Source organism: Megalobrama amblycephala, linkage group LG24 (genome assembly GCF_018812025.1).
Source record: "Megalobrama amblycephala isolate DHTTF-2021 linkage group LG24, ASM1881202v1, whole genome shotgun sequence".
Taxonomy (NCBI): Eukaryota; Metazoa; Chordata; class Actinopteri; order Cypriniformes; family Xenocyprididae; genus Megalobrama; species Megalobrama amblycephala.
Window position 1 is genome coordinate 14,943,904 of NC_063067.1, and position 26,748 is coordinate 14,970,651.

Genomic DNA, 26,748 nt, shown 5'->3' on the forward strand with positions numbered 1-26,748 from the left:
AATAAATGAATGGGCACAAGAACGTTCAAACTGTCAGCTCAATGCGCACAAAAACAAGTGTATTCTTTGACATAGATTGTTTCAGTCACTCCGTATGTACTTTAAATAATGTTTAAATGGTTTAATATTGATGAATTTTACTATGTACTTGCCCGATATCATTTACTATGTACTTGCCCGATTCACATGTTTGCTGCGCTCGTGCTGAGAGACCCCGCCCCCACACTCTCTTCTGATTGGCTGTGGTTTTTGATTGATTTTATCGCTTCTCATTGATCATGTCACGTCTAGTATGGACAGTCAAATTGCTTGTCGCTGGAATCTTATCGCATCGCGTCTGGTTAGGACACGGTGTAAGTCTTATTGTTTAAATCTCGTTTTCTTGATTTACAGTGTCTCATAGTAGCCGACCGAACGCAGAGTAGCACTATAAAAACTTTCAACACACAAATGTATCTAATATGATAAAACAGCGCTGCTTTACACCACACATGCTTAACCGGAAGAAACGGAAGCGGCGATTGTGGCATAATAAAAGTTTTGCTGCTCTCGAGCCCTGTGTCGCGCTCGTCTCTCATTAGCAATCGCTCCAGCGGCCTCGTTCTGCTCCCACAGCACTCGGCCCTGCTTTGCTTCATACTACAGTAACGTTAATAATCTCATCCATGAACATGATTTCTGCCCGAGTCCTGTCCTGATTCTTTTCCACCGGCTGTAGCTGTGAAGACAACACCTCCCATGATTCTGTGAAATCAAGGCATCATCAAGCTATGCCTTTGTTTTGAATAAGCGACCTCTAGTGGCGAAAATTTACATAGTGTGCCTTTAAAGTCGGCATGAAATGGAAGTTATGACAGTCTGTTCTTCCCAATTGTGATGTATATCCAGGTGAAACAGCTTCTTGGATAAGAAAAAATGTAGGGCGGGACTTGAGTAGTTGATTGGATGGTTGTGGTTTGCTATTGCTGTGATGTCATGTGAATGACAGGTTGTCCCGCCCTCACATCAGACACGTCAGGAGAGAAGAAAAGAGATGTCGCTGCAAGAGGGAGGGGAAGTTATTTTGATTTTTTGAATAAAGAATTTATGTAGAGGATACATGAATTAAAAATGATGTGCACAGATAAATCATTTATAATAAATAGTGCACTATTAAATAAAAAATAAGAATTGTGATTTCTTGGTGACTTTAAACCCCAAATAAAAATATTGATGGCCAAAATTTATTTAATGCAGTCTTTATGTTATTGTTACAGAGGTGTAAATTGTTGGTCAGAAATCAAACTGTATTCACTATACATTATTCTATAATAACTAGGTTATGTGATTATATGTTAGTTTATACATTTGTGCATCTAGTTTGATTATTTTTTTTTATATAATTATTTGTACAACTGCTATAATTTATAAAAGTAAACTGAATAGACTAATTTGTGTGTCATCTCGTCCCATTTATGATTAGAACTGGATTTCGTTTTTAATATTCCTCCATTAAATTGGTCCTTTTTTTTTTTTTTTTTTTTTTTAATAAAATATGGGTCTTCAGACTACAATTAGCCGATCAACATATTAAATGTAAATAATTAAATGCGTCTAGCACTTTAAAATATTAATGACTGGCGCGACAGTTCCTGTGAAGTTGTCAATCAAATGAGCTAGCCAATCGCTTTAAAGGGCGTTGTCGTGTCCGTATTTCTGATTGGTCTGAAGGGAGCAGCTTACGTCGCGCGTTGACGTCACCACTGGTACCCAAGCAGTTGCAGCGTGTAAATATGGCGAACATCAGAAGTGTCAAGGTGAGAGAGAAATTGAATGAATTAATAGAAATGTACAGTCTCAAAAAAGTCGGCTCTACTGTAGTTCAGATTTTCAAGGTTGCTTTGCTAACCTTGTTAATTTTTACGTCGTTTTATGGTTGTATTTCACATCTTTTCATAATATTTTTAAGTTCTAGCCTCACTGCTAACTAGTTGAATGGAACTTCTGTGCAGTGATGAGTTTGACTGATAGGCAGGTAAATATTTGAAACAATGGCGATTATCCAGCTTTGTTCTTATTTGTTCCATTATATCAAACCTACTTCGGTGTAAGTTAAGTTAGTGTGTTCAAAAGCTCATTGTTTTGCAGCATATTACTGTTGAGTCATGACTACATTGTGTTTGTAGTATACTAAAACATCACCAAGCTTTATGCAGGTTGTGTAACCTGAGTCTTACCCTTGAGTCTGTCTATCTATCTATCTATCTATCTATCTATACAACGTCAACATTGAATCTCCAAATGAATGTAGAAACAACACAAATATTGTATATTTGTTTAATGACATTTTTTTTTTACTAAGCGCTATGAATGAAGGCCAGTATCACCGTTTTTTTTCCTTTCAATTTCTGGGAATGAAATGAATAAAAGTGATTTGTTTTTTGTTGTTTTTGACCCATGTAACATTTTATTTTAATAAATAAGGTTGTCGTGTCACCAGCATTTTACATACCAGTCACAATTCTCAGTTTCAATTTTTATACCACAAAAATACTAACCTAAATAATATAAAGTTCAAATATTTTTAAAGACAAATAGTAAGTAATAAAATAAGAAAAATATTTTTTTTAGTTAGGTTTAACAGTAATATTTAGGTAAGAATATTTAAGAATATTTCAATTCTACAGGAATTGAATAGAGTAATCAAGTGTAAAATAACTGCATTGTTCAACTAATTATATATAGAGAAATCCTTATTAAAGCAACAAAGTTGATTCAGTCAAGAGCAGCACATTATTTTATCTTTTTCTTCTGTTCTTTGATAAACATTAAAGGGTTTGTTCACACAAAAATGAAAATAATGTCTTTAATTACTTTAATTAATTAGTTGTTCCACAACCGTAAGACCTTCGTTCACCTTTGGAACACAAATTAAGATATTTTTGTTGAAATCCGATGGCTCAGCGAGGCCTCCATAGTCAGCAATGACATTTCTTCTCTCAAGATCCATTAATGTACTGAAAACATATTTAAATCGGTTCATGTGAGTACAGTGGTTCAATATTACTATTATAAAGCGACGAGAATATTTTTGGTGTGCCAAAAAAAACCAAAATAACGACTCATATAGTGATGGCCGATTTCAAAACACTGCTTCATGAAACTTTTTGTGTTCCGAAGATGAACGAAGGTCACACCCGGTAGAACGACATTAGGGTGAGTAATAAATGACAGAATTTTAATTTTTGGGTGAACTAACCCTTTAATGACAGGCTGAAGCAGGTTTATTATGCCACTGTCACTTTAAGACCTGACACACGTGACACTGATCTGACACATCCGATTATCTCACAACTCTTTACATCCATTTAAGTATTTTTAACTAATTTAAGACTGTACTTAAGAGGATACACCCCAAAAACAGGCATTTTGTCAATTTGACAGGGTATGGTGGGTCTGGTGACAGGAGGGGCCTCTGGTTTGGGGAGAGCGACTGTGGAGCGGCTCATCAGTCAGGGGGCCAGCGCTGTGATCCTGGACCTGCCCAGCTCAGATGGACACAAGCTGGCCGCTGCTCTCGGGGAGCGATGTGCATTTGCACCAACTGATGTGAGTGACACTTATTATCAACCACCCTTTTACATTGTCCACTCTCTCTTTTTGCTCTTTTAGATAACAATGCAGATTTCGAAAGTGTTCTTTCCTTCTGATTTGGCTTTTGTTTTTAATTCAGGTCACATCGGAGTCGGATGTGAGATCGGCTGTGGATTTGGCCAAGGAGAAGTATGGCAAAGTGGATTTGGCGGTAAACTGTGCTGGGATAGCTGTGGCTGTGAAAACATACAACTTTAAAAAGGACCTTCCCCACAGTCTGGAGGATTTCACTCGTGTTATCACTGTAAGCCCCGCTGTATTTACACTGCTGCCTGAACCTCATATCTACAGCTGATGACAATTCTAAATATCCTAAAGCAACTGTCATTTTTGTCACTGTAAAGCATTTTTTCCATGTTATTGCATGAATTATTAATGTTCTTTTGAATTTGATCTATTAAAGGTGAACATCGCTGGGACTTTTAATGTGATCAGACTGGCTGTAGGGGAGATGGGAAAAAATGAGCCTGATGCAGATGGACACAGAGGCTGCATCATCAACACAGCCAGTGTTGCTGCTTATGATGGGCAGGTATAACAGCCATAGACTAACGTTCAGAACTTTGGGGTTTGTAAGATTGTTTTTTTTTTTTTTTTAAATAATACTTTTATTCAGCAAATACAGTAAAAGTGACAGTAAAGACATTTATATTGTTAAAGAAGATTTCTATTTCAAATAAATGCTGTTCTTTGGAACTTTCTATTCATCAAAGAATCCAGAAAACATTTGCACAAAAATTAAGCAGCTCAATAGTTTTCAACATTGATAATATGTGTATCATACGGAAGAGGATTAGGGCCAAGCAATAATAAAAAAATAAAACCATCTCGAGATTAAAGTTGTTAAATTTCGAGAAAAAACTCATTAAATTTCAAGAAAAAAGTCGAGATAAAATGTTGAGAAAAAACTCGTTAAATTTCGAGAAAAAAGTCGAGATAAAATGTTGAGAATAAAGTCATTAAATTATGAGAATAAAGTCATTAAATTACGAGAAAAAAAGTTGTTAAATTATGAAAACAAATTCGTAATTAAACTAAATTGTTCTCGTAATTTAACGACTTTTTTCTCATAATTTAATGACTTTATTCTCAACATTTTATCTTGACTTTTTTCTCAAAATTTAACGACATTTTTCTCATAATTTAACTAATTTGTTCTCGTAATTTAACGACTTTTTTCTCGTAATTTAATTACTTTATTCTCAACATTTTATCTCGACTTTTTTCTCGAAATTTTAACAAGTTTATTCTCAACATTTTATCTTGACTTTTTTCTCCACATTTGAGTTTTTTCTCGTAATTTAACAAGTTTATTCTCAACATTTTATCTCAACTCGTTAAATTTCGAGAAAAAAGTCTTTTCTCGTAATTTAATGAGTTTATTCTCAACATTTTATCTCGACTTTTTTCTCGAAATGTAACGAGTTTTTTCTCGAAATTTAACAACTTTAATCTCGAGATGGTTTTATTTTTTTATTATTGCTTGGCCCTAATCCTCTTCCGTAGTATCAGAATAATCAGCATATCAGAATGATTTCTGAAGGACCATGTGACACTGAAGACTGGAGTAATCATGTTGAAAATTCAGCTTTGCCATCACAGGAATAAATTACATTTCAAAATATATTTAAAAAGAAAACTGTTATTTGAAATTGTAATAATATTTCCACAATATTACTGTTTTTACAGTATTTTTTGATCAAATAAATGTAGCTTTGGTGAATATGAGACTTCTTTCAGACTCCTATTTTTGAATGAACCATACAGATTTATAACACTGCAGCACTACAGGTTGTTTTGTTGTCTTTTAAAGGTGGGACAGGCTGCATACTCCGCCTCTAAGGGTGGGATTGTGGGAATGACACTTCCTATTGCTCGAGACCTTGCACCAATGGGGATCCGTGTAGTCACCATCGCTCCAGGTCAGCATCTCCAAAACACATTTTGTCTCTAAACATCATGTCTGATCATAATTCATTGTTTTAACCCTGTTTGTCTCTTCTTTCCTTACAGGTCTGTTCGCCACACCACTTCTAGCAGGATTACCTGAGAAAGTGCAGAGCTTTCTAGCCAGGCAGGTGCCCTTCCCGTCACGTCTGGGAGATCCAGCTGAGTTTGCGCATCTTGTGACTGCAATAGCAGAAAACCCCATGTTAAACGGCGAGGTAATTCGCTTGGACGGAGCCATTCGCATGCAACCTTGAAGGAAAAGACAGAACAGAGTGGACAGACTCCAGCTGAAATACCACAAACTGCTCTGTGGCTGAAGAAACTGATACAGCATTAAGTCAGGATACTTTGTACCTGAGTGGAAGTGCTAGTGTTTCTTTGTAATCACTGGAAATCTTGTAGATTTTTACAATTGAGTCTGTCTGGTATTTATATACTGACTGTACTTTTGTGCCACTGAGGGACTGTGATCTAACTAATGACTAATGTATTCATACAATCATAAGGTTGTAGTCATGCAAACTGAATGTCTCTGTGTTCACATATCTTTTTGTGTAAAATAAAAATATGTAAAGCACAATGGGATGAGTTTTAATAAATAAATATTTGCTGTTGTAGAAAAGCTCATGGATCAGCTGTAGTGAACTGAAAATAAAGCTCCAGGGAAGATGGTCAATAAGACACATGGATTTGCCACCATACTGACTTTATATGACTCCTCTCTGTGTTTCTCAACCTGGGAGACATAAATGATTCAAAAGAATATATTATTATTCATGCAATTTATATTATTAATAAATTTTTAATAAATAACTTAAAACTAAAATTAAGATTTAATTTGTCTCAATAACTTTTTATTTTTATTAAAAAAGGATATTTGTCATAATTATGGCAGAAATACTACAGGAAATATACTTAGTGAGGGGCCTTTGAGTCAAAAAGTGCTCTATAATTTGATACATATGATACAACAATTCTATTTTCTTTGCTGTAAAATAAACCCTTTCTGAATAGAGAATAATTTATTTCCATTTAAGGACTAATACTTCAAATTTTTAAAAAGAATAAATTACAAGCACTTTGTGTCAGACCAATAGAGGGCAGAATTGAGCTTGTTTTGACATAATAGGACTGGAGGTTCATATGACTTTTGCATATGATTTTTTTTTATTGTGATGTGGTCATATGTCTTTATCGCAATAACATTAAAAGACTTGTAATGCTATTTTTGTTAAGCAAAAATTGTTTAAATATAATGTACATAACTTTTTAGATAAAAGATTATATTTTTACGATTATTGTGTATTTCTTTCTGGATCTTTAAAAACATTAATTAGTGGCTTAAATATACAGTTACTTAAACAGCATGCAAGACTCATCACCATCCAAAAAACAAACAAACAAACAAACAAACAAACAAAAAGTAAAACTGGAAAATACTGGCAGCTGTGCACAAAAGTCCTGGAAAATCCTTTAGTGAACAGATTGAGCATAATTAAAGTAAGCCCAGATTGATGTTCGTAAATCTGCTTTACACACACACACACACACACACACACACACACACACACACGAATATGTGGTTTACGGGGACTCTCCATTGTCGTAATGGAGACCTCACTATCACAGGAAACTTTCTGCATTTTAACATTTTCAAAAAAAAAAACATAATTTAGTATATTTATTAATCGATTTCCCCCAAGAGGACTGCTGGCTGATCCCCACAATGTAGGTGATTTCAGGTTGTGGGTACCATTTGGTCCCCACAATGTAATATAAACCTGTACACACACACACACACACACACACACACACACACACACACACACACACACACACACTGCTGATTGATTTTCTGACCACAGGGTGGCAGTTGCACTGTAATCTCTGATTCATTCATTTCAGTCCATCCTACAGCCATCCTACCGGGCACGTTAACATGATTACACTTTAGAGAGGTTAACAGTTCCCACAGTTAATATTTGGCTCTGAAATATTAAAGAATGATTTCTGTTTTCTGACTTTTTTTTTAAATCAAGCTTACCATACTACTATTTTGTTTGGTTATTATTTTGATAACACTTTACAATAAGGTCTCATTTGTTGACATTAGTAAATGCTAACATGAACTAACAATATAATTGTTCATCGTTTGTTCATGTTAGTGCACAGTGCATTAATTTGAACAAATACAACTTTCAATTTTAAAAATATGTTAGTAAATGTTGAAATTAACTAATAAAGCCAAAGTGTTCATTTTAACTAATGTTAAAGTCACCATGAAATCAAAATTCACAATTCTTATTTTTTATGGAATATTGCAGTATTTATTATAAATTATTTATCTATACATGTCATTATTATTCGTAGTATTATTTTAAATTCATGTACCCTCATAATCTTTAATCAACTAACTTCCTCAGTGACATCTCTTCTCTTCTCTGATGATGTGTTTACTGGCATGAGGGTGGAACAACCTGTCACTCACATGACATCAAATCAATAGCAAACCACAAACATCCAATCAACTACCCATGGACGTAATCAAGTCATATTTTCTTGTTTGAGAAGCCGCTTCACTTGGATAATGTGGAAGAAAAGGCCATCGCAACTTCTGTTTCATACCGACTTTAAAGGATTAGTTCACTTTCAAATAAAAATTACCCCAAGCCATCTTAGGTGTATATGACTTTCTTCTTTCTGATGAACACAATCAGAGATATATTAATAAATATCTTGATGCATCCAAGCTTTATAATGGCAATGAGCGATATCAATGAGTATGTGCTGAAGAAAGTGTCTCCATCCACATCCATCCATCATAAACATGTGCTCCACAAGGCTCCAGGGGGTTAATAAAGGCCTTCTGAAGTGAAAAGATGCGTTTGTGTAAAAACAAATCCATATTTAACAAGTTATAAAGTAAAATATCAAGCTTCCGCCAGACCATAACTTGTTAAATATGGATTTTTATTTTTTTTTACACAAATGCACGCTTGCTTCAGAACTCCTTTATTAACCCTTCAGAGTACGTTTATGATAGATGGATGTGGATGGAGACACTTTCTTCAGCTCATACTCATTTGGTAACGCCTACTGCCATTATAAAGCTCGGATGCATTTATTAATATAACTCTGATTGTGTTCATCAGAAAGAAGAAAGTCATATACATCTGGCTTGAGGGTGAGTAAATCATGGTGTAATTTTCATTTGAAAGTGAACTAATCCTGTAACATATTTGTCCATTTTATCTACAAGGCTAGTTTTATATTTAATACAGTCTAAATAGCTCACCAGGTTGACATTTCATGGCAAGTTGGATTGTGTATATAACTGTGTGTGACGAATAAAAACCTTAAAGGTGCCCTAGAACCAGTTTTTACAAGATGTAATATAAGTCTAAGGTGTCCCCTGAATGTGTCTGTAAAGTTTCAGCTCAAAATACCCCATAGATTTAAAAAAAAAAAAAATTTTTAAACTGCCTATTTTGGGGCATCATTAACTATGCACCGATTCTATGCAGCGCCTGTTCTTCGGAGGTTTTTTTATACAAATGAGATTTACACAAGAAAGAGGAAACAATGGTGTTTGAGACTCACTGTATGTCATTTCCATGTACTGAACTCTTGTTATTCAACTATGCCGAGGTAAATTCAATTTTTGATTATACAATGCAAGAAGCACAGATGAGCTGTACCAAACCATATGAATATGATATGTTTCAAACAAGCATTTCACTTGACTTTCTCAAGTGTGTGGTGAAACAGATGTTAGATCAAACATCAGATTGAGGGAGGCCATACGTGGCGAGTGGTTTGAATCATGGGAGATGTTTATTGAGTGTCACTGTGTTGTCTCACTTCACTCTGATGTGTTGCCCAGCATCTGCTCCATCATGTCATGCATCTATCAGGGGGCCGTGAGTTAGGACAGCTTTGATGGACACTTGCTGTCATCCCATAGATCTTTGCACTGTCAGGAAAATTACTTTCACTATTAACAACGGAGCGCTGCCTTCCACAGAGGACAAACATCGGAGAAGACAAGGTTAAAGACAGAGAAGCCCTGGTCCTTGTTCCCAAAGCAACTAATAGGTTTTGCCTAGAATCACCTAGAGGTTTCAAGAGCACACTAACTAGACTGATTCATCAATATGCATTATTAATGTGCTCGGGACAATTTAATCCCTCCGGACTGTGTAAATATGAGGGCTTGGGTGTAATCAGAACACAGGGCCACTTTTTTTTTGAGCCTCTAGGGGGCAGACTGCACAAACACGCCACAACCTGATTGCTGTTTAGAGACATGCATTGACAGCATGTACATGCATCATTTGGATAACAAGCTGTCTCTAAAAATCCCCCAAGATATAGAAAAGACATTGCTTCATGTTGATTTTATCAATGTAGATCCCCATGAAGCCACGTCTAGCCTGCTGTGTGCTCCTTGAAGTGCTCCAAAGAAAATACAAGGGATATAGGCTGGGAGTCTTTTGGAGATGGGGACAGATGCAGAAAAGAGGAGGAGAGAATGTGAGCTGGTTGTCATTTATCTGGGTCAGTCAGACCGACCTCTTTTCTTTACTAAAACATAAACATGCTAAAACTTGTAGTACTGACATACCAGTGAGATATCAGTAGCTTTTATTAGTGTTACTGGGTGAATCAAAAACCATAAATGTATGGAAAATAAAGCGTATTTAAGGACCATCAGGATTTTTTTTTTTTTTTTTTTTTTTTGTAGTGTCAACACATCCCAATTATTTTCTCTTCAACTAGTCCGTTGTTCTTTCACATTACAGTACTGAGAATGAGACTTTTTGTCTCATTATGGTAATGAGAATTTGGATGGAAATGAGCTCAGAAATCATAATGATCCTAAAAATAAGATTCCTTTTTTCAAGCAATATATAAACACTTTGGGGTTTATAGATTTTTTTTAAAGAGGCGTAAGAACTTTACTGTATTAATCGCTTTTTTTATTGTCAATGTGTAAACAGCTTTTAACGAAACTTAAATGAGACCTTCCTTGACTTCCTAGGTTATCAAGCCTGTAGGCTAATTTTTATGTGAAGGACTCTGGTCGTTTTTGCTGGGAAAATCAAAATGTGACATTTACACGCCCCCTGAGAGCCTCTCTTCCGTTCAATAACACGTGAAATGAATGCTTATACAATGATCATCATGATAATGCTGAAAGAGCTATTCTGTACTGTATTGTCAATGTGTCAAGCAAAGCAAAGGGATTAAGTCAAATAGTCTCACATAGCCAGATCTATATAGTCTATAGTATCAAATATACTTTATAATAAAACTATCATAACAGTGTAATTTTAATGATCTATTAACATGATGCTGGTGCTGAATTGCAGAGCTGGTGCAAACATCTCCACATCGCTATGATCAGATGCTTTCTTAACTGCTGTTTTCTCACCGCTGTCATTTTTGTGGAAAGTGGAAAGTGTTCAGCATATATTTACATCTACAACCGTTGTTCTCATCAGGGTGGACGGCATCTGGACGTTAACACTATATCAATGCAAATGTACTATTTTCAAATTCTTTTTACTTTTAAGCAAAGAACGAAAAAAAAAAAACTTCACCGTGAGCAGTGTTGGGGGTAACGCATTACAAGTAACTTCAGTTATGTAATCAGATTACTTTTTCAAGTATCTAGTAAAGTAATGCATTACTTTTTCAATTTACAAAATATCTAAATTACTTTTTCAAATAAGTAATGCAAGTTTTTCACATTTATTGACTGAAAGCTCTCCTGTCCCCATGTTGAGAAAAATAAAGTGCAGAGGTGTTGTGTGCGCTGTGAACATGATGGTTATTTGTAGTTCTAGACTAAACGTGAACATGCATTTACTCATCTCACATGCACGAAAACATTGTATTCCTCAAAATGAATAAACAGTGAGATGCCAATTCAGAATTGTATGCAAACCTGTAATAATTAACTATATTAAATTACACAAATATACTTCATGTATTTAATCTCACTTTATTAGCCAATGTCTTTGCTGCTGACCTTTGATGATCCAGTTCAATGTACTAATAAGCAAAAATTACTTTAGATTTTGAAATAAGAGTGTTGTATTCTTCTTCAAACCAGAATGGCAGCACAGCTGAAAGGTTTGTTTGAGCTGCGCCCTCTACTGTACAGGCGTAAATATGCATTTCCATCAGCCTGAGGCTTATTCATTTCACTTTCGGTGTGAAAGGGTCTTTACATTTGCCAAAAATATAACTTTTTTTGTTGTAATTAAAAAACAAACAATCAAGCCCAGCCCAGGTGAGAAAAAGTAACTCAAAAGTAACATAACGTGTTACTTTTCATAAAAAGTGACACAATTAGTTACTTTTTTAGGGAGTAATGCATTACTTTTAAAAGTAACTTTCCCCAACACTGGCTGTGAGTATATTGGGGCATTGAATCACGTTCGGTCTCTTGTATGTTATGTGTGCGCGAGCAATAAGTTGCTGGCTGCAGTTCACTTAATGGCCACCGGTGTCACTAATAACAAGGGTTTCTGAATTCTACATGTAACCCCTTTAAAGGGATAGTTTACCCAAAAATGAAAATTATTCCATGATTTACTCACCCTCAAGCCATCCTAGGTGTATATGACTATCTTCTTTCAGATGAACACAATCGGAGATTTATTTAAAAATATCCTTAGTCCTCCAATGGTTGTGAATGGTACCACAAATTTTGAAGACAAAAAAAAAAAAGCATCCATCCATAAAAAAATGATTCCATACGACTCCAGGGGGTCAATAAAGGCCTTCTGAAGCGAATCGATGCGTTTGTGTAATAAACTAATTTAACAAGCTTCCGGTGCAACAGCCATACGCATTCGACGTACATCCAAAAAGAGTTCACTTCCACGACTTAGTACACAATGACATGACGTACAACACATTATAGCATAGGACATAGCGTAGTACAACATGGCGTAGTATAGAACATCATGGCATTGTGTACTACGTCGCGGAAGTTACCGCTTTTTGGACGTATGTCGAATGTGCATGGCTGTCGCTACGGAAACTCGTTATTTTAAATTTGGACTAAACCACTCAATTCATATGGATTAGTTTTACGATCTCTTTATGAACTTTTTAAAGTGTCAAAATTTGCAATTGCATAGGCTGTTTATGGAGGGACAGGAAACTCTCAGATTTCATCAAAATGATCTTCATTTGTGTTCCGAAGATGATCGAAAATCTTGCGTGTTTGGAATGACATGAGGGTGAGTATCGATGACAGAATTTTCATTTTTGGGTGAACTAACCCTTTAAGACTTTTATTCAGCAAGGATGCATTGATCAAAATTGACAGAAATTTTGTAATGTAACAAAATATTTCTATTTTTAATTATTGAAATTTCTATTCATCAAAGAATCTTGAAAAATATCACCATTTCCACAAAAATATTAAGCAACACAAGTTTTCATCATTTATAATAGGCCTAACAAGAAATGTTTCTTGAGCATCAAATTAGCATATTAGAATGATTTCTGAAGGATCATGTGATACTGAAGACTGGAGAAATGATGCTGAAAATTCAGCTTTGACATCACAGGAATAAATTACACCTTAAACTGTATTTGAATAGAAAACATTTGTTTAATAATTTTCAATAATTCATATTTCTGATCAAACAAATGCAGCCTTAATAAGAGATTTTTTTTCAAAAACATTAAAAATGTTGCTAGCCCTAATCTTTTTTTAATGTATATATACTGCAAAAAGTGACAAATTATATTTGTCGAGTCATTTTACAAACATAGGAAGCACACGAACAGAAAGCGCTTTCTGAATTGTGTGTTTGTAATTAAATAGCACAGCGACGTCCCACTGAGACGTTCAATCCTTAATCTCCAGAGAAAGCTGCAATGACAACAGCATCCTTCCTCCAAAAGCAAATAAAACAAAAAAAACTTTGGGAAACTCTAGAAAAACACTCCAGAAATCTTCAAGGGACGACCGCGCCCACTGAAGAAACAGTGAAAGGATGATTCCCAGTCATTAAATCTAAAGAGTCCCAATGATCTCACATGTCTAGGACCATTGGCTGGTTTGAATATGAGCATTATCACTCAATCCCACATTTACAATACCTTTCACATCCGACAATACCGTAACCCAGCCTGACACTGCTCATTTACGTTTTATCCTTCATGAAAACAAATACGTTTGTCTGAAACATTAGATATGGAGTCTTTCTGGGACCTATTAGAGGCATTGTGCTGGTTTTATCTGTTGAGTGCAGGCTACAGTAGCAGTCTTTGTGCTGAGGGACGGTAATCCTGTATCTGTGTATGTATTTGTGCCCACTTGAGGCTTTGAGACAGAAGAGGGAATCCACTAATGCTGCCGATGCTAGAGAAAACAAATCAACACCGCAGGCCTCCAACTAGCCACGGCAGAACAAATATTCCCACGACTTTCCGTCTTTACAAGCGTATTCTCAAATAGAGCTATTATTCATGTCTGTAATGACACACACATGTTCTATATGGCCCTTTGTAAACTTGCATGTTGATTTGAATGCTCACACTAGCTTGCAGGATAACAAACATACACGGACCACATAAAGAATCACCTCCCGTGACTTTAATACCACACTGTTATGTAGGCAGCAATGGGATTCATTTTATATTTACAAGGTGTTCAGCACACCATAAAGAGCCAGTTGTGTCCCTGAGAGGCCAGAGAGTATATCGTTTTCAGGATGGCCTTTGAAACAGCCTGTAATCGTAGCTGTGAGAGAGTGATGAAGATCCAGCACTCCTTTAGCAACACACACTGACTTCTGACCTCATCCACCACTTCATTGTAGCACGACCATAAAGCTGATAGAGGTTATCCGATTTAATCAGAACACAGTAACAGCCTCTCATGAGGGTCAGACACTGACATCCTCACAATACTGCTGCTAGAAAAGCTTTGCATCTGAAGTATGTGTCTCCCAAACACGACAGAATGATCTCGAAGGGGAACGGCATCACAACTGCGCCATGGTGGGAGTCATTTCTTTACAATTGACTTTCAGACACGGCAATGTGCAGGAAATTATAGAAACTGTGTTTTAAGGTCATCACGACTGAAAAGGCATTTCAAACTGGGAGAAAATTCACTTCTTTTAATTCTTTTCATTTCACTTCTTATTTTCTCATTTAGAGGATCTTATCTGATCCGCGTGAGGCTCAAATCTCTATTAAAGTCACCATGAAATCAAAAATCAAACATTTTTGTTATTTTTAAAGGAAAATTGTAGTGTTTGTTATGTTTATCCAAGTCTATCATTATTTTTATGGAATATTGTAGTGTTTATTATAAATTATTTATCTGTGTAGAATTTTTTATGGAATATTTTAGTGCTTATTATAAATTATTTATCCATGTACATCCTTATTTTTTATGGAATATTGCAGTGTTTATAATAAATTATTTATCCATGTACATCCTTATTTTTTATGCAATATTGCAGTATTTATTATTATAAATTATCTGTGTAGATCATTTTTTATAGAATATTGCAGTGTTAATCATATATGATAAATCTATGTACATCATTATTTTTATGGAATATCGCAGTGTTTGTTATAAATTATTTATCCGTGCATCATTATTTTTAATTGATATTGCAGTGTTTATTATACAGTCAAACCAAAATATATTCAGACACCTTGAACATTTCATTCATTAATACAGTTTATTCACTATAGTTTAAAATGCTAATAAAATATGACAAGATCTCAGAGTTAAACTGTATCAGAAAAAATTAAACATGGTCAGGTCAAAGTGTCTGAATAATTTTTGGTTCCAAATTTTTAATCAGTTTTACTGGTAGTCCACTGTATGAAGAATTTTTGGGTATAATATTTCACAGTTTACTTTATTTCGCTATCCTCACTTACATAAATTAACTATAGTGTCCTGCACCCACTAGTAAAAATATATCAAAAATGTCTGAATAATTTTTGGTTTGAATGTACAGTACAGACCAAAAGTTTGGAACCACTAAGATTTTTAATGTTTTTAAAAGAAGTTTCGTCTGCTCACCAAGGCTACATGTATTTAATTAAAAATACAGTAAAAACAGTAATATTGTGAAATATTATTACAATTTAAAATAACTGTTTTCTATTTGAATATATTTCACAAAGTAATTTATTCCTGTGATGGCAAAGCTGAATTTTCAGCATCATTACTCCAGTCTTCAGTGTCACATGATCCTTCAGAAATCATTCTAATATGCTGATCTGCTGCTCAAGAAACATTTAATGTGTACAATTGTACAAAATATTTGTGTACAATATTTTTTTTCAGGATTATTTGATGAATAGAAAAGAACAGTGTTTATCTGAAATCTAATCTTTTGTAACATTATAAATGTCTTTACTGCCACTTTTGATTGATTTAATGCATCCTTGATGAATAAAAGTATTCATTTCTTTATTTTCTTTTCAAAAAAATAAAAATAAAAATTCTTACTGACCCCAAACTTTTGAACGGTAGTGTATAATGCTACAGAAGCTTTGTATTTCAGATAAATGCTGTTCTTTTGAACTTTCTATTCATCAAGGAATCCTGAAAAAAAAAGTACACAACTGTTTTCAACATTGAAAATAATCATAAATGTTTATTGAGCAGCAAATCAGCATATTAGAATGATTTCTGAAGGATCATGTGACACTGAAGACTGGAGTAACGATGCTGAAAATTCAGCTTTGCATCACAGGAATAAATTACTTTGTCAAATATATTTAAATAGTACACAGTTTTTTTAAATTGTAATAATATTTCACAATATTACTGTTTTTTACTGTATTTTTAATTAAATAAATGTAGCCTTGGTGAGCAGACGAAACTTCTTTTAAAAACATAAAAAATCTTAGTGGTTCCAAACTTTTGGACTGTACTGTACATGATATATATGTGCGTACATCATTATTTTTTGATGGAATATTGTAGTGTTTGTTATAAATGATTTATCCACGTATATTATTATTTGTATTGGATATTGCAGTGTTTATTATTATACAGTAAATGATTTAACTGTGTACATACTTTGTTTTGGAATATGGCTCAAATCTCTATTAAAATAACCATGAAATCAAAATAGACAATTCTTGTTTTTTTACTGAATCTTGCAGTGTTTATTATAAATGCTTTATCCAAGTACATCATTATTTTTTTAATTTACATGCGCTCGCAATCTTTAATCAAGAACATTAACTTCCCCTCAACCTCACAACAACATCTCTTCACTGATGACGTACGAACCGTAACGCAATGACTGGACAATAATCTCTCTCTTCCTGCATCCTGCCACTCACAAGATCACAGTAATTAGCAAATAACGACAATCCAACCATCCAATCAATTCCAACAAACAATCAAGACCTGTTTCCTCGTTCGAGAAACCATTTCAAGCATATATATGTCAAAATAGGGAAGAAAAGAAATAGTAATTTCTGTTTCCAGACATGCCAACTTTAAGACAGTAGATAGGCAGCCACACCATTGACAGGTCCACTGGGAGAGAGAGATGCCAGCTCCAGCCCCGATTCACTGGAGGGTTTGAGAGAAAGTGAGGAAAAGAGAGATATTAGAGGGAAAAAACTGACATAGAAAGAAAACAGAAAAAAAAATTAGACACAGTGAGGCATGTCTGTCTGCTCTATAAGGCAAGAGATAGAAGCATCAACTCAGAAGCATAGATTTCCCATGGCATATAAATTAAACGTAAAAAAAAAAGTTTAAAAGTGAAGCACGAAACTTTCTCATATCTCAGCTGACTATACAGAGTCTGTAAGCACTGTGGATTAATAAAAATAATGTTTTGTTTAAATATACAAAACAGCTGTAAGGTAATATTGGCTCAGCCAATGGCATGGGGCTGGAGGCGGGACTATCTCTTTGTTCAACCAATAACAGGTGGGGTAATGTTTAAGGATGTTTAAATAAATAAATAAATGTGTTGTTGCAAAAAAGTGTTTAAAAAGTGACATGGAACCAAGCGTAGCAGATTGGAAAGGAAAGCTGGGTCTCTAGAAGTGTTTTTAAAAGTGGCACTCACACGCAAGATGCTAAAAAGGCTTCGAAACGTATGGCGAGTGCATGTTTACATTAGTGATGGGTGAATCAATGCATTTCGAAACTCTGAATAAATTGAATCAATTTATTTGCAAAATGACTCACCATTTTGACAACTGCAGGTCAAAACAGTGTAATTGCAACGTGAACACAAGAGTTAATAAAGACACGCCAATTACAAATGATTTTATGAAAGTGTAATCTATTAAATGTAATCTACAAATCATTAGACACCATTAAATATGACATGTGTTCTATGAATAGAATGAATTTCTTAGGCAGGATTGGCTAATTAGGCCAATCAAAAACAATTAACTGCAATTAAACAATTAAATCTCTCTTTTTGCATTACACATGCATGCTTAGTAAATTTCATTAAAACTGAACCTACACTGTAAAAAATGCTGGGTTAAAAACCAGACTTGGCCAGTTTGACATGAGCTCTGAAAACAACAGATTCTCAAAGGTGTCAAAGCTTTCTCTAGATTACATTAACGATATTTGAAAGACGCTTTATTCTAAAGTGACTTACATAGAATTCATGATATACAGTTAACACATTCTCTGGGAATCAAACACATGGCCTTGACATTGCAGTATACTGTTTGAGCTCTAAGTGAATGTTGTATGAGCAGCTATACAAGATATGTTACATGCTTAGGCATATATGTTGCATTTTAAACTAACCTTGGGTTATAAATGAACATTTAATTCACCTCTCAAGGTCTTTCACACACATTTTCAGTCTGGCCATCTCTACCTGTAAAATAATTACCTTGTACAGTTGCAAGAAAAAGTATGTGAACCACTTGCAGAATCTGTAAAAATGTGCAAAATTTTAACAAAATAAGAGAGATCATACAAAATGCATGTTATTTTTTATTTAGCACTGTCCTGAGTGAGATATTTTACATAAAAGATGTTTACATATAATCCATAAGACAAAATAATAGATGCATTTATTAAAATGACCAAGTTCAAAAGTTTGTGAACCATTGATTCTTAATACTGTGTGTGGTTACCTGGATGATCCACAACTGTTTTTGGTTGTTTTGTGATGGTTATTCATGTTTGTCCTGAGCTCTGTTCTTCAGAAAAAATCTCCAGGTCCTGCAGATTCTTCAGTTTTCCAGCATCTTTTGCTTATTTGAACCCTTTCCAGCAGTGTATGATTCTCAGATCAATCTTTTCACATGGAGGACAACTGAGGGACTCAAACACAACTATTGAAAGAGGTTCAAACATTCACTGATGCTCCAGAAGGAAACACGATGCATTAAGAGTCGGGGGTGAAAACTTTTGAACACGATGAAGAGGTCCAAATTTTTCTTATTTCGCTTGAATATAAATTTTTTTTTTCATTTAGTACTGCCCTTTGGAAGCAACAGAAGATACTTGCATGTTTCCCGGAAGACAAATTAAATACAATTTACCTTGATCTTCAAATTCAAAATGTTTTCACCCCCCGGCTCTTAATGCATCGTGTTTTTCTCTGGAGCATCAGTGAATGTTTGAACTTCTTTCAGTAGTTGTCCTCAGTGTGAAAAGATGGATCTCAAAATCATTCAGTCACTGCTGTAAAGGGTTCAAATATGCAAAAGATGCTGGAAAACTGAAGAATCTGCAGGACCTGGAAGATTTTTCTGAAGAACAGAGCTCAGTTTAACTGCTCAGGACAAACAAGAGACTCATGAACAACCATCACAAAACAAAAAAAGTCGTAGATCATCCAGGTAACCACACACAATATTAAGAATCAATGGTTCACATACTTATGAATGGGGTTATTTTAATAAATTCAGCTATTTTTTTGTCTTGTGGATTATATGTAAACATCTTTTATGTAAAATATCTTACTCAGGACAGTACTAAATAAAAAACAACATGCATTTTGTATTATCTCTCTTATTTTGTTAAAATTATTAACATTTTCACAGATTCTGCAAGTGTTTCACATACCTTTTCTTGCAACTGTATATTTAATGTCCATGAGCAACTGGAAACGTGAACACTGAAAATCCTACTTAGTTAATGAGAACATATCAGCATAAAATGTCAGTGTGTATTACTGGCTTGCATGAAATGAAATGCAATTTTAATTTCAGCAACTGGTGAAGTTTTCTACCATTTTGAGCCAAATTATAGAGCTTACGAATACTCATCCCCAGCTGTGAGTCAGCTCCATGGAGCACAAACTGTCTTTATCCATTCATATCAGCCTCAGTCAAATGGTTAGTATTTCAAAGACATCATTACCACAGAACACAAGCATAGTGATAGTCTGGGATGTAGTCAGCGAGACTTCATTAACAAAGCAGTTTCATGTAGAGAGCCCAAAGGAGAGCCAAACTCAGCCTCGTTCTATTCCTACAGCAGGGTGCAGTTCTCTCAAACTTCCCCTCGAGAGCAAGAAACTCCGGCTGTAAGAGCAGCTATTAAATGCATTACGGCCAGTCTGTTATACAACTCTTCTTTGGAATACCAAACCATCCCTTTCCAAAGTTCATGGTAAATTATGCATAGGCTAATGTCGTAACTGAAGTAAAGTTTACATGGGCATTTTTCAAACCTGTCTTGATGATTCATATCAAAGCCACATCTCTGATGAATTAGTTACTAATCTGGGGATGGAGGGTGATCCTGAATCACAGTTCTGCATATTTGTGCACTTAACGTTTAACGTGACTTTTGTTTTGCGCCTGAATTGCCCCCAGAGATCAGTTCAATTATCTGCATCTGTCTGTCTGTTACACCTTTTCTCTCGAACAGCATTCACACATCTCTTCCACACATCTCAACTGAAATAAAACTCATAATAATATCGGATGGCATTGATAATCACCTTAGAGACCAGCTTGAAAACCTGCAGCTGAATATAAAACACTTTTGCTCTAGTTTATAACACTTGTGTGTCCAATCAATTTTAATATATTGAAATCTATTCAAACAGAAGCTCAATTATGCAAAAGAGTCTGAGTCAGATGAATCTGATACAGGACATGCCAGTAAGCCTCAAAACACCCATCAGCATACTTAGGGCTAACATAACAGACATGAACATGCATGTAGACTGTCCTGAGACAATGAGATACACTGCTGAAGGAGGAATACAGTGAGTTAATATTTACAGTAGTTTTACGAGAGACTAAAATCTCTCAAATGATCATCAAAAATGCAGATTTTTTTAAATGTTGAGGCATATTTTCATTTGACTGGAGCGCCACAGTCCTGCAGAGTTTAGGTCCAAACCTGCTCTGACAAACATACCTGTAGTTTTCAAATAAGACTGAAGGACTTGATTAGCTGGATCAGGTGTGCTTGATTAAGATTGAAGCAGGAACTGAGTTTGATTTACGCAAAATGATGACAAAAGCAATTTTTCACTATAGTGTTTTATCTAGACATATCTTTCATTTAAAGGTGACCTATTATGTCCCTTTTAACAAGATGTAATATAAGCCTCAGGTGTCCCCAGAATGTGTCTGTGAAGTTTCAGCTCAAAATACACCATGGATTTTTTTTATTATACCATGTTTTAACTGCCTATTTTTGGGTGAGAGAAAAAAATACGCTGATTTGGTGTGTGTACCTTTAAATGCAAATGATCTCTTGCTCCCCACCCCCAAGCTCTCGATTCCAATACACGGAGGCATAAACAATACGGGAGAAGCTCACACAGCAAATATAACTCTCAAAATGGATTATTACAAACTGTTCGTGATGCAGCATATCAGATCACGTAAGTATGTATTTTGAGGATGTTTGCAAACATTCGATTCTGAATGAGTTTGATAGTGTGCTGCACGGCTAACATGGCTAAAGCTACACACTGTTGAAGATACTCGATAAGAATGAAGTGTCAGAAGCTTTCACGCACAGTCCTGCAGTGTGGCTTCTCCTACAACAACCGTCAAATCAAAAACCTATAGAAGCCCAGAACCTGATGATGCAGTTAGTGAGACAACAACAAACCACCACTTGCTCCACACGTCTTTGTTTTTTTCACCCCAATTAATGCAAGAGATTGTTTTTGTTTGTTAGCCACCATAACCCACATGTAAATGCAGCTCACAGTCACTGTACGTTATGAACTCCGGATGAGTCTTCTTGTGTGCGTCCATTTTAAAAGCATTTTGACTGCCATACAGTCAGACATTAATGGCTCACAGTGGGGATCTTGTTCATCCAGTCTGACAAGCAACAATTGTTAAAGGACTATTATAAAGGACTATTTTAAATTGTACAGTGTGAACCCGGCTTTACTAAAGTAGCACCCTTTCATAATGTAACTCACAAACTTTCCATGTACATATGTTCTCATTAATTTTAATACATCTGACCATCACTGAATGCAAATGATCTTAATGGTTAATTAACAAACTGATTGGTATATATCTGTAGATTATTATTTGTGTTCATTAAAGGGTTAGTTCACCCAAAAATGAAAATTCTGTCATTTATTACTCACCCTCATGCCGTTCCACACCCATAAGACCTTTGTTAATCTTCGGAACACAAATAAAGATATTTTAGTTGAAATCCGATGGCTCCGTGAGGCCTGCATAGGGAGCAATGACACTTCCTCTCTCAAGATCCATAAAGGTACTAAAACATATTTAAATCGGTTCATGTGAGTACAGTGGTTCAATATTAATATTATAAAGCGACAAGAATATTTTTGGAGCGCCAAAAAAAACCTAAATAAACTAAATGACTTATTTAGTGATGGCCGACTTCAAAACACTGCTTCAGGAAGCATCGGAGCACAGATGAATCAGTGTATCGAATCTGCTGTTCGGAGCGCCAAAGTCACGTGATTTCAGCCGTTGGCAGTTTGACACGCGATTTGAATCATGATTCGACACACTGATTCATTTATGCTCCAATGCTTCATGAAGCAGTGTTTTGAAATCGGCCATCACTAAATAAGTCGTTATTTTGTTTTTTTGGCGCTCCAAAAATATTCTCGTCACTTTATAATATTAATATTGAACCACTGTACTCACATGAACCGATTTAAATATGTTTTTAGTACCTTTATGGATCTTGAGAGAGGAAATGTCATTGCTCCCTATATGAAGGCCTCACGGAGCCATCAGATTTCAACTAAACTATCTTAATTTGTGTTCCGAAGATTAATGAAGGTCTTATGGGTGTGGAACGGCATGAGAGTGAGTAATAAATGACAGAATTTTCATTTTTGGGTGAACTAACCCTTTAAGTATCAAAATCTAACTTACATTTTTAAAAATAGTTAAACCAAACAATGAATTCTGATATTTTTTCTGTAATTATTTAATAACACTATTAAAAGTTGTAGATAAAACAAATATTAGAGTACGTTTGACAAGAAAATACTATTTCAGTCTTTCTAATTCAAAATTTCATGTTACTTGCCATTTCTTTGAATTTACTTTTTCAAAGTTTTTTTTTTTCAGTGCAATGCACTAGTTCATGCACTACATTATACTGTATTAATAATGATGTATTGTAATTGTACACATTTGTGCAAGTACTTTTTCACAATTCTTACATTATTAGGCTATTTACATTATGGACAATAACATTTCCAATCCAAGTATATCAAACAAAGTAGTACAACCTTTGCATTCTTTATTTTTATAGTGCTTACGTCAATAGAAACAGAAGGGGGAAACTTGAGAAGGAGATCTTCTCTAATTTTAATATGCCTTTGCTCTCAAATCATTATGGTTGCAAAAAGGTGTTTTTCATGAAACCTATCTCTGAAACTAAAACTATTCAGTCAATTACACAAAACTGTACAGCCAGCTCTGTGGAAACAAGATGATTGTTACACATTTCAAGTGTTCTTCAGTGAATGAATCATTTTGAGGAGAGGGAACAGATTAGCTCTCCTATCTCCTATCTTCTTTGTCAAATTGGCTCTTTTTGTTGGAAATCATGCACAATTTGAAATTACCTCATTTATCATCCAATGTTGCATTGTTTCTAATGGGATCACAGGTAGCCTATATAGGGCAAAGTTTGTATGGCAAACTTCCTACCAGTACTGCGTGTTGTGAATGATTTAGTTAGATAGATGACATTTCGGGTCCCTTCACCTTCATTATGCGATGTATGGACTTCATGGACGCTCCCTTTAGGATAATATCTCACCTGACCAACAGCGCATGTCATACAGGTTGTGTCAGCAACGGCTATGAGATGATGAGGATGCGTGATCCTGTATTCAAGAGTATGAATAGAACATTAGCACACGTTACACGACTGCTCTCTGAATACATAACACTGAATGAAGACAGACAGAGGCATCCAGAGAGCCATCGCCCCTCACTGAGCACTCAACTATGAAATGAACGCCTGTCCTCGTGCTCTTTAAAAAGCCAGGTTCACTATAGAAACTGGACAAAAGTGAATTTAATGGCGTCTGAATGATGAAGAACATGCCCTTGATTTGTAAACAGTGTCGAAAAAGATGCAGTTATCAGATAATGAATCCAGGTCGGTGGGTGAAGCAGGTCCATATTTGTGGCTAATGTCTTGGCCGAGATCCTAATCGAGTCCTGAACAATCTGGCCAGTGGAATGATCCACTCAACTTAAAGGGATAATTAAAGATAAAGGGCTCCCATCTTTCTATTCAGCACTAATGTAATTGTGATGGTATAAAACAAAGTACAGTTCAGAGAGGTCATTATCTTTCTGTTGTTAAAATTCTTTGAAAACTCCTGCTGTGTAGAGGCTACATCTTACCTGTTTCACTCATGGAGAGCTCCATCCATGTCAAAATACTGCAGTTTCCTGTGGCTGAAACAGAAAGTCAAATAAATGCTCATAGACAAGCCAACCTCCAATGAGCTTCATAAAGTTTTGATTATCCTTCAAGGCAAAAAGATACTTTTAGAGTCTAAAAATAATTTGAAAATGGTGTGGCAAGCAAATATTTAAGACTTAGGCTATGACTTCAAAAGTTGCTGGTTTGGTTTAGAGTAGATGACCCATTAATTGGAAAGTTACTGAAATTACTATCCTGCTCACCATTGCGCCTTTTAGCAAGATACTTCATTTTCATATGAAAATTAATATTCAGTCTGTTATTCAACATATTCAAAGCTTTGGGGTCTGTAAGATTTTTTTTTTTTTTTTTTTTTTAAAGTTTTTGAAAGAAAAATACTAGTAAAAACAGTAATTTTCTGTCATGGCAACTCTCGGAAAATTTGGCATGGTAATGGATATGTGACCCTGGACCACAAAACCAGTCATAAGGGTTCATTTTATGAAACTGAGATTTATACATCATCTGCTGAATAAGCTTTCCATTGATGTATGGTTTGTTAGGACAGGACAATATTTGGCTGAGATACAACTATTTGTAAATCTGGAATCTGATAATGCAAAAAAAAAATCAAAATATTGAGAAAAACGCCTTTAAAATTGTCCAAATGAAGTCCTTAGCAACACATATTACTTACAAGCATAAATTTTAGATATATAATTACGGTAGGAAATTAATATCTTCATGAAACATGATCTTTACTTAATATCCTACACTCTAAAAAATGCTTGGTTAAAAACAACCCAAGTTGGGTTAAAAATGGACAAACCCAGCAATTGGGTTGTTTTAACCCAGCGGTAGGGTTAAATGTTTGCCCAACCTGCTGGGTAGTTTTATTTAACTCAACTATTGTTTAAAAATTACTGTATTGCTTAATTAAAATTAACCCAAAGTATGTTGGAAATGAACATTTATTAATGTTCAATTAATAATTATTAAACAATAAACATTTATTAAATTGCTTATTAATAAATATTCACCTTTTGACTATTATTGTTGCCTCTAACTGCATCTGGTTTTTAATTTTAAAAATAAACCAGCTATTTTGGGTTCATTTTAAGCCAGCCATATAGTAATTTTTAAACAATAGTTGGTTTAAATAAAACTGCCCAGCATGTTGGGCAAACATTTAACCCAACCGCTGGGTTAAAACAACCCAATCGCTGGGTTTGTCCATTTTCAACCCAACTTGGGTTGTTTTTAACCCAGCATTTTTTAGAGTGTAATGATTTTGGGCATAAAAGAAAATTTTGACCCATACATTGTATTGTATGGCTATTGCTATAAATATACCCGTGTGACTTATGACTGGTTTTGTGGTCCAGGGTCACATATGACAATGTTTGGTCTTGGAGGAATAGATCTGCTGCTGACTTGCTGCTGCCATTTGTAAAAATCTGGCTATGTAGATACATCGCACGACGAAGGAAAATAAACAGAACAGTCTTTATTAAATCCACTTTCGCTGAAGAATAATGTAAACACAACCACTTATACATAGACGATGACCGACAACAAACTGAACCAAACAGGAAGTAATTATACACAAGGAACATGAGGGAACCAAATGGGAACAGCTGGACGAGGATTAACTGATTAGTAACAATAGAGACTAACGAGAGCTAATACAGAAACTAACCAAACAGAACATAATCGTGACACAAATACATACATCACATGCTGCTGTGAGCAAGTAAGACATGCTGCTGCTGTACAATATAGCAGCATACATGAATTACCGTAGCAGATCTATACAGGTGGAGCTGGGGAAGATGGAGGGTTTCTGAAAACGCGCTGAAATTACAAAAAAAACGCAAATGCTGACCAAGAATTTGAAGGTTGAGCAGCAAGCTTATTGGCTACTGAAACAGCAGGAACCAATCAGCTGTGCCCTATAGAGAATGATGCAGATTGAGTCAAGGAACTATCAGCCTGTGCCATCTAGAGTTTCATGACAGAACTTTGTATTTAAAAAAAAAAAACTGGCCACAAATTTTTGAACAGTTGACTAAAATCTAGGTTATGTGTGTTGTGCTGCTGATTACCCACAGAGGACAATTTCCATTTTTTTGTTTGTTACTTGAGGTGTTAAAGGGATAGTTCACCCCAAAATGAAAATTTGATGTTTATCTGCTTACCCCGAGCGCATCTAAGATGTAGGTGACTTTGTTTCTTCAGTAGAACACAAATGATGATTTTTAACTCCAACCGTTGCTGTCTGTCAGTCTTTTAATGCG

At 35.1% G+C, this 26,748-nt stretch overlaps 1 protein-coding gene and 1 long non-coding RNA gene across 2 annotated transcripts in view; one reads left to right on the top strand and one right to left on the bottom strand.

The window, feature by feature from the left end:
* Nucleotides 1-1,667: 1,667 nt before the first annotated feature.
* Nucleotides 1,668-6,163, top strand: hsd17b10 (hydroxysteroid (17-beta) dehydrogenase 10). The gene is made up of 6 exons (XM_048178889.1): nucleotides 1,668-1,796; nucleotides 3,424-3,588; nucleotides 3,713-3,877; nucleotides 4,037-4,165; nucleotides 5,447-5,555; nucleotides 5,647-6,163. The coding sequence occupies exons 1-6, from the start codon at nucleotides 1,773-1,775 to the stop codon at nucleotides 5,835-5,837; spliced, it is 783 nt and encodes a 260-aa protein (XP_048034846.1). The 5' UTR covers nucleotides 1,668-1,772; the 3' UTR covers nucleotides 5,838-6,163.
* A 16,940-nt stretch (nucleotides 6,164-23,103) lies between these two features.
* The window catches only part of LOC125260571, a 66,641-nt gene continuing 62,996 nt past the window's right edge, over nucleotides 23,104-26,748 (bottom strand). Inside the window, exons 3-4 of the long non-coding RNA XR_007183074.1 lie at nucleotides 24,430-24,483; nucleotides 23,104-23,900 (exon numbers count right to left, since the gene is read on the bottom strand). This is a non-coding gene — a long non-coding RNA (uncharacterized LOC125260571). The remainder of the gene's footprint in view (nucleotides 23,901-24,429; nucleotides 24,484-26,748) is intronic.

Bases quoted from the DNA above. Each gene is read 5' to 3' on its own strand.
- hsd17b10 (XM_048178889.1), top strand. From the start codon at position 1,773: ATGGCGAACATCAGAAGTGTCAAG. The intron at 1,797-3,423 runs GTGAGAGAGAAA...TCAATTTGACAG, and splicing joins CGAACATCAGAAGTGTCAAG to GGTATGGTGGGTCTGGTGAC. The intron at 3,878-4,036 runs GTAAGCCCCGCT...GATCTATTAAAG, and splicing joins ATTTCACTCGTGTTATCACT to GTGAACATCGCTGGGACTTT.